Below are 10,000 nucleotides of genomic sequence, written 5' to 3' on the forward strand. Positions count from 1 at the left end.
GTGTGTGTGTGTGTGTGTGTGTGTGTGTGCCGTTTTTATTGGTCCCAGAGTTTATTGTGGAATGTGTATATGAGTGTGTGTATGTAACACTACACAGTTCATACAAACCTTTATACTTTAAATATATTTTATCATCAAAGAATGTATATATGCATTTTAATACTCAGACTGTTTTTTAACATTTTTTATTATTCTCAAAGAATTTTGATAATCTTTTTCTAAAAAAGTGAAACCGGTTAAGTAAATAAATATTTTTTAAAAATAAGTGCATTTTCAAACCTTCTTTCATATATATATATATATATATATATATATATATATATATATATATATATATATATATATATATATATATATACATGTATATATATATATATATATATATATATATATATATATATATATATATATATATACACACATGTATATATATGGGTACAGGACGTCACCAACGGTGCAAATAACATGAAATGCGTAAATAAACGAGGGAAAAATGAATGAAATACGTAAACGTCGAGAGAAAAAATGGAAAACAGGACAAGTTAACACAGAGAAAAGACCCTTCATCAATAGTCGGCTGTCTACATGCATACGTACGTACATACATACATACATACATACATACATACATACATACATACATACATACATACATGTTTTATATATAAAGAAAGTTAAAACAAAGGTTGTTCATAAAATACTTAATTACATTATCTTATGCGTATATGATTAACCATGAAAGATATCAGCCATTAAAAATAGACCTTATTAAGTCGTTTGCTTTCTTCTGAAGTTGAGTTAATCTCATTAGAGTCGTTCTGTATTCTTATTCTGCACTTCCAACACTTTTATGGTATGGGCTATCGCAATCACTACTACAACGATATATTGAATGTATGTGTGTGTGCCTGTGTGTGTGTGTGTGTGTGAGTGTGTGTATATACATATACATATGCCTACCCATTTACATGCATGTACTTGAGTGTATGTTTGGGGTACTTTTTGTTTATTTGTTTGTGTGGGCGGGGAGCGCTTTACATGCTTACAGTGATGTCTATAATGCGAACTGGTTCCTGTTTACTATATTGCTGCTTCTGGCCACCCCGAAATGACATTTCCCACATGCTTTCTGTTTCTTCTCTTGACTTCAATCATATCTATTTGACTCGTATATTCAATTTCTGTGACCTAATCATATTGCTATCATTGTTTTGTTTTCTACATCACACAGCAGAACATAGATGTTGCGTCGAACAAACAAACGAATGAACGAACTACCACACTAAGATACACACTGAGATACTACTAATATACTGTACTTAAATATGCGCCAGATATTATATTGTTATATTGCCCTACTTCTCTATATTTTCTTCTGTTAGGTGAAAGAAGAATCAGTAACACGAAAACCAAATTCGATTATAAAAATTGTGGTAAAATGAAGACACCAAAATCATTGTTTTTGAAAATTTATTCATTCTTCTGTATTGTTGTTTTTTATGTCTGTCAAAATATAATGATTTGATTTATTGCAATTGTTTATAACATGTTAATACCATACTTTCAATTATTTCAGCGTAAATTTATATGGTATATTGGTTTGTGTGAGGGGATAGTATTTGTGCATACGTGTGTGTGTTTATGTGTGTGTGTTTATGCGTGTGTGTGTGTATGTGTGTGTGTATGTGTGTGTATGTGTATGTGTGTATGTGTGTGTGTGTATACGTACACATACACACACACACACACACACGCGCACACACACAGAGGGTGCGATGAGTAGATTGTCGCCACTGTATAGTTTTAATTTCGAGCATTCACATTGTTCGTTTTTAATTTTATCGACTACACAGTACAGTAGGGTCAGTTGGGCACCGTCTTTGAGAAAAAACAGCACTATGATGCAATTCACTCTCCCTGAAATTTGGAAACGACATGCTGTTTTGCTTGGCATTCGCACCAGAAGCTCCAATATGAACATTTCAGAGTGTTTGGGTGTCAATCTGAGGACATGTACCGAGAGTGATAAAAATCAAACATTTAGCCAACATCATGGTGTTTTGATCATATACCTCCATTCATCTTCTCATGCGGCCTCAGAATCAATACAGACGCCTACATTAAGTGCCTGGAGGAGGTAGTGCTGCCCTGGGTGAAGAGGTTGAGAGCTAGGAGACCATATGTCTGGCAACAGGATACTGCACCATGCCACACAAGCAGGGCAATTTCTGCGACCACAGCACCCCTAATATCTGGCCACCTAACTTCCCAGACTGCAACCCTCTTGACTATTACGCGTGGGGTGCATTTGACCGAGAGACCAGCCAAACTCCTTGTAACACCAAAGATGAACTAAAGGGAAGGACCATGGCAGCATTGACCAACTTAAACAGGGAGACCGTCCAGGAGAGTTGCAGAAGATTCCGATGTCGTCTGGGGACCATGGTTGAATCCAATGGCGATTCTATTAAATAATTTTATTCTTTAGCATTTCAAGAAAGTCTATGTAACTTTGGTAGATATATCTGTTCAAATGAGATGTCAGTGTTATTTTTATTTTTGCGTAATTTAGACGACAATTTATTCACTGCACCCTGTGTGTATATATATATATATATATATATATATATATATATATATATATATATATATATATATATATATATATATATATATATATATATATATATATATATATATATATATATATATATATATATATATATATATATATGTATATATATATATATATATGTATATATATATATATATATATATATATATATATGTATGTGTGTGTATGTGTGTGTATATGTATGTATGCATGTATGTATGCGTGTTCGTGTGTGTGTTCGTGTGTATATATATGTATGTGTGTATATATATATATATATATATATGTGTAATAACACATATTACATATGTATTGTTATATAGATTTAATATTAAATATATTGTATATATATACATACATGCGTGTGTATGTTTGATTGTGTGTATGTGTGTGTGTGTGAGAGAGAGGGGGAGAGAGAGAGAGAAAGAGAGAGAGAGAGAGAGAGAGAGAGAGAGAGAGAGAGAGAGAGAGAGAGAGAGAGAGAGAGAGAGAGAGTCTGTTTGTGCGAGGTTCGTCAGCGTGCATTTCTTTGGATTCATTCTTAAATGAAATTTCTGATTTTACTTCAGCGTTAAACGGACATCCTCCGACCAGAGGATAGCCGAATTAAAAGCTCTTCTCGCCATGAGCAGAGTGGTTGGTCATGGCCAAATAGACGTAGATGCAATGTAGGTATTCGAAATTTTCTCTGTCATCAGCGCTACACTCATAGTCGTACTGTCCCTCAAGAAATCACACAGTCTTCGTCTGTTGTCACACTGTGCCGTACTGTGTGTTATACGTCACGGTATGACTGTTTAATTCGTCAGGGTGTGTTGTTTTTTTTTATTATACGTTTGGTACAGTTTTCTTCTTCGTCAAACACCGTCGATCATTACGTCACACCAAGATTGTTCTTTTGTACGTTATGTTCTATCATCTTTCATACGTATTAACGTGCTGTTCCTGATTCTACGTCACCTCATCTCGTATATTTTACGTTATACTGTATTGTTACTACGTATACCTTTCATCAAACGCTGTTTGCTACAACATGCCGAAGGTAATTCTCTGCATCACGTTCAGTTGTTCTTTCTTCGTCACACTGCCGTTCACTGTTCTATCGCACGTCAAATTATTTCTACTACGTCCCGCCCTGCTGTACATCATGTTTCTTCCGCGTTCCGTCATGTTCATCATTGCACCTTCGTCACGCTATGATGATCACCTATTTTCCGTTGCATTAATATTGGATCAATTCTTTTCTCTCACGTCACGTTTGATGTGTCCGTGTGTCTTCTACGTTACAATGTACGCTGATCTATGTTGCGTCTTATCGTCACTCTATTACATTGTTCTTTTGTCCAATTTCACTTACGTTACTAAATTACACTGTCTGACTCATCCTTCGTCATGCCATACCTTTCATTTTTCTCTACACTATAGAATACTATATCCTACTTCATGTTGTCTATGTAGATATATTTCTACGACGTTATGTTAATATGTTTATTCTAAGTACTGTGTCGCTGTCACAATTTCGTTTCGCCGTGTACCGTTTCCAAGTATTTGACAGTCTTTTTCTATGTTACGTCAAAAAATTGTATCATAACATCATGCACACACACACATAAACACACACACACACACACACACACACACACACACACACACACACACACACACACACACACACACACATATGTATATATGTCAGCTTCACTGCATCACATCCAACTGTTCACTATGCCACAACGTGGATCTTGTTTGTGTGATGTAAACTTGTTTTGTTCGGAGTATGAACTGACTGTTAATTAGCTCCATATATTTTTGTTTTTCTGTTATTTTCCGGATTGTAATCAGTCCGTCACGTGTGACTTTTCTTTAAGTATCTCACGTTTTACAAATTGATATTTTCTGTCTTCGTTTATTAGTCCTATTTATTCCACGTCGTCTAGTAATGTTTTTCATTCGTCAAGTCTCATATTTTATTTTTTTATCATGTCAATTTATATTACGTCACGTCCAAATGTTCCTTTCATGGTATGTAATTCTCTTTAATTCTTTACTCTATGCATTTTGAAAATTTGATATTTCATTTCTGTTCTAAATAATCTTATTTATTCTACATGTCGTACTGTTTCTGTACACGCTCTCCCCCAACCCTTTTTTTTCAATATCTTTTATTGTTTCACTACGTCAACGTTTGATTACATCGTGTTTACTTCAGATCTGTTCACCAAGACAAAGCATGTTTCTTCACATGTGACACATGGATTTGTCCTTTTTTTGTTGCTTTTCTTTTAGAGCACCCTGTAAATGTGCACCGTATCGCCATAGCATGGTTATGCATTCTATATCATAACGTGATGCTATGTACATCTTGTCAAAACGGATTTAGTTTATCTCTAAATTACGCCATATTCACACGTTCTAAAGAGGTGCCTTATATATGCTGCATTCGTCACTCTTCCACTATTTCACCTTGCAGATGTTTACAATTAACGCACCCAACTCTGACGTCACAGTGCTTCAATCCATGCGTACATACATACATGCATACATAGATAGATAGATAGATACATACATACATACATATATACATACGTACATATACATGCATAAATCCATACACATGTGCATATGTAATTCATACAGACATACTTAGGTGCATGCATATATAAATATATATATATATATATACATGCATAAATTCATACTTACAAACGCACATGCATTCATATAAACATGCATACGTACTTACAGCCTCAACACGTGTATATATATATATATATATATATATATACACATTCATATATACACATTCATATATACATACATACATTCATACATATCTGTATATACGTATATGTATATATATTCTTCTATTCTTTTATTCTTTTATTCGTAATTCTTTATTGCCCACGAAGTGCTAAACATAGAGGGGACAAGCAAAGGGATTAAGTCGATTACATGGACCCCAGTGCGTAACTGGTACTTAATTTATCGACCCCGAAAGGATGAAAGGCAAAGTCGACCTCGGCGGAATTTGAACTCAGAACGTAAAGATACATGAAATTACCGCTAAGCATTTCGCCCGACGTGCTAACCACTCTGCCAGCTCACCACCTTCACTTATTCTTTTATTCATTTCAGTCTTTTGACTGCAGCCACGCTGGAGCACAACCTACCAGGATTTTAGTACTTATTCTATCGGCCTGTTTTACCGAACCGCTAGATTACGGGGACGTAAACACCTGTTGTCAAGGAATGGGGTCGGGAAACACAAACACAAAGTCACGCACACGCACATACACACACATACGCACACACATACATATATACACACGACGGGCTTCTTTCAGTTTCCGTCTACTAAATCCATTCACAATGCTTTGGATAGCCCGAGGTTACAGTAGAAGACACTTGCCCAAGGTGCCACGCAGTGGAACTGATCCCGGAACTATGTGGTTGGTAAGCAAGCTTCTTACCAAACAGCTACGTCTGTGTATGTGCTGTTAAACGAATGCTATAAAGTCTATACACTTCTTCAATTGTCAATTGCTTTGATGTAATGACTGTTTCCTAAACATTACATATGTGGAAGAACATTTTCAATTTCATTAGATTTGAGTTAAAAGTTAAATTAAACGAAGACAATATTTTCTCGGGAAACCAGTGACCGAAATTTCAATCTTTATTGAAATTTTACGTATGGCTTTTCATTATTATGAGAAAAAAGAACTTCATCATATCTAAGAAAGATTATGAAGTGCTAATCGCTCCATTATACAACCAACATTCATTTATTTAATTCAAGTGCTGACTGTATTGTTGAAAATTTCATATATAAATATATGTGTGTATATATATATATATATATATATATATATATATATATATATATATATATATATATATATATTTCAATATGGATAGTGAGTTTAAAAATACATTTGCATTCTATAATCTATATCTAGATATAATCAATATTAGATCTGCCTTGTGGCAAGTAGTTACAAACGTTTACGATCGAAATTCGAATCTTGCCGATGAGGACTTTATCTTTATGGGGTCGATAATAGGAATACGGATCCAGTATTGTTTCGGATATATTCGATCTTTCTTTCGCCGAAAATGTGTGACCTTATGCCTATGTAAGAAATCAATATTTCTTTCTGTCCTATTTCAATTTAATCTGTTTTTTTTTTGTTTCTTTCCCTTGGTGAAAGTTGTTTTTGCTACAAACATGGAATCGGTAAGAAATTTTGCAAACACTATGAAGCATCATTGATTCCCATTACATTTGTATCATCAAATGTGTACGATGAGTCGATGGAGTTTATACAACCACAAAAGCAATAATCAAGTGTCTTATGCTGCTTATTTTCAGCAAATACTGTCTTCGAATCCCTTTACTATCGATTTGTTCTTTTGAGACCATTAATAAAATGGATCGGTTATAGCAGCGAAAATTCTCCTAAATCCTTTCAAAACTTCACCAAGGTGCATTTTTTTAAAGGTAGAAATATATTATTTCATCAGTTAGTAACATGACAGGAACAATATTATTGAGTCTTCACACGCACACACACGTACACACAAACACGTACGTACACACACACACACACACACACACACACACACACACACACACACACACAAACACACACACACACACAAACACACACACACACACACACACACACACACACACACACACAAAGAAAACCCCAAAACGCTAAAATATGAGCAACCTGCATCTAAAACGTTAATGGTTGTTACAAATGCTACGTCTCAGCCTCTTCGAGAATCTATCTTGGTCACTGTATATACTCAACATGGGAAAGACTACATCAAAAAGTTTGATTTTTCCATCCTTAATATCAGAATGCAATGTAGATCCCACTCCATTAGAACTACTAATCATTACAAAACACAAGTAAAAACTATAAACTAGTACTTCTATATAGTGTCTAGTATTACACAATTAGTGACAACCTAGAGCGCTGCCAGAAAAACGCTCCACGACTGATTCTAATGAAATTACTCTCCATCTTATACATAGATTAACTTCTGATCCACATATGTGCTTATCTTTTCTCCCTTCCTTTTTTCGACACTACTTCAGTCATTTCTTCTCTACGGAATTGTTTGACTTTGCACCAGATTCATTCAACCACTCCAAAACTCAAAATTCAATAGTTTCTTTCCCATTTGTCACACATGCAGTGTAAAACCCTCGCCCCCATAATCTCGCTCTAACCATTGCATCCAGTTCTGCTCTCCAAGAAGATTGGTATCTCTTAGGCTCCCATCCAGCATTTTTTTTCTTTGCAAACATTAATTTGCAATTAACCACATAGACCTCGGGTCTATGGAGAGTGGGGCTAAGAAATCCAAGAGAGCAGCCTTTTCTTTGAGACCAAACTAATTAATATGCACATGCATAAGCACAAAATACATACATAAGCATATTTATAAATATATTCCTACATTGAAAATTCATTTATTATTATTCTTGTTGTTTGCATTGTTTACTTTTTCTTTGTTTTCATTATGGTTAATGAAACGATAATTTTTTTTTAATATTCTCAATATGTTACCAACAACGCCACAGTATCTATGGCCAACACAGATATCATGGCGTTGTTGGTAACATAAGGTCCATGTAATCTATTTGCAAATATCGATCGCGTAGTTCAAACAACTCTGGATCAGCAGAAGCGGCAGCTCAACAGTCTTGATGAGTGCATCATTGGTTTAAATTGCTAATGACTCTCACCCTGTGAGGATGATATCTTGGAGAAAGACGTTTACATGAACGAACAGCTCTGTAGGAATCCCTAATCTGTAGCAATCAATGGTGGATCTGTGGTAGGATATTCTAATGAATAAAGTTGAGATGATGGTGAGAGAGAGAGAGTTACGAGGAGTCAAGACCAAAACTGACCTCAAATAACCTGGGCTGATTTCTTTTTAATGCTAAACAGACATCTGAATCACTTTATAAATATATGCGTGTGTGTGTGCGTATACACACGCACAAACACATATATACACATATACATTATATATATATATATATATATATATATATATATATATATATACATACATACATACATATACATCTATATATATATATATGAATATATATATATATATATATATATATATATATATATATATATATATATATATATATATATATATATATATATATATATATATTTATACATGCATACATGAATATATATATACATATATATGCATAGATGTATATATTTCTATATCTACATATACATATGGGAACTACAGGCCCATCTCTCTGACTTCACATATTAGCAAAGTCATGGAACGAATTGTCAGAAGGAGATTGATTGCGTTCCTAGAAGAAAATGACTTGCTGAATGAGACCCAGCATGGTTTCCGTCCAGGTAGAAGCTGCCTCATTATGACTGGGTCCTGAAGCAGCTACTTGACCATTCAAATGTTGATGTGATATATCTCGACTTTGCAAAAGCCTTTGACAAAGTTGATCATGGCTTGATATGTCACAAGCTGCGAAACCTTGGCATAGCTGGTAAATTATGAGAGTGGCTGCATGACTTCCTGAATGGTAGAAGTCAGACAGTTGCAGCCAATGGAGAACTATCTAGGGAAACACAAATATTGAGCGGTGTTCCACAAGGAACTGTTCTGGGGCCACTACTGTTCATAGTGGCCCTTCTGGACATGCCCACGGTCACTCGGAGAGCCACTGTCACTAGCTATGCTGATGACACAAAGATATCTCAGGCAATAAAGAATCCTGATGATATTGTAAGCCTGCAGAATAACCTAAAAGCAATATATGAGTGGGCAGAGCAAAATAATATGCAGTTCAATGCAAAAGAATTTCAAGTACTGCGCTACAAGACCACAAGTACCTCCCAACTGGCATACACAGGGCCTGGAGGTACTGCAATCCCAGAACCACAAACAGTAAGAGATCTGGGCATCAACATGTGTAGTGATGCATCATTTCACATGCACATTGTCAAGTTGACAGCAAAGTGCAGACAACTGGCAAGGTGGATACTGAGGACATTCCGTACAAGGGTTCAAAAAGTCATGTTGACTCTATGGAAGACATTTGTTCTGAGCTGCCTAGACTATTGCTCTCAGTTGTGGTCACCACACAGTGTTAAGCGGACAGCAGAACTCGAGGCAATTCAGCGGCACTATACAAAAAAGATCGCCACTGTCCAACAGATGAACTACAGGGAGCGACTGAAGGCACTAGGTCTCTACTCCCTGGAGCGCAGGCGGGAGAGATGTGTAATAATATACATATGGAAAATATTGGAAGGACTGGTGCCAAACTTTGGCATCAAGTACCACAGGAATGCCCGCACGGGTCGC

The 10,000-nt window shown here is 35.5% G+C and overlaps 1 protein-coding gene across 4 annotated transcripts in view; it reads left to right on the forward strand.

The window, feature by feature from the left end:
- The window catches only part of LOC106873782 (uncharacterized), a 91,055-nt gene that overhangs the window by 73,002 nt on the left and 8,053 nt on the right, over positions 1–10,000 (forward strand). For all 4 annotated transcript variants that reach the window (XM_089351918.1, XM_014921291.3, XM_089351919.1 and 1 more), the window contains exon 4: positions 3,184–3,282. In XM_089351918.1, the coding sequence (XP_089208044.1) occupies positions 3,184–3,282 (99 nt within the window). The remainder of the gene's footprint in view (positions 1–3,183; positions 3,283–10,000) is intronic.

Source organism: Octopus bimaculoides, chromosome 5 (genome assembly GCF_046866305.1).
Source record: "Octopus bimaculoides isolate indiv1 chromosome 5, ASM4686630v1, whole genome shotgun sequence".
NCBI lineage: Eukaryota > Metazoa > Mollusca > Cephalopoda > Octopoda > Octopodidae > Octopus > Octopus bimaculoides.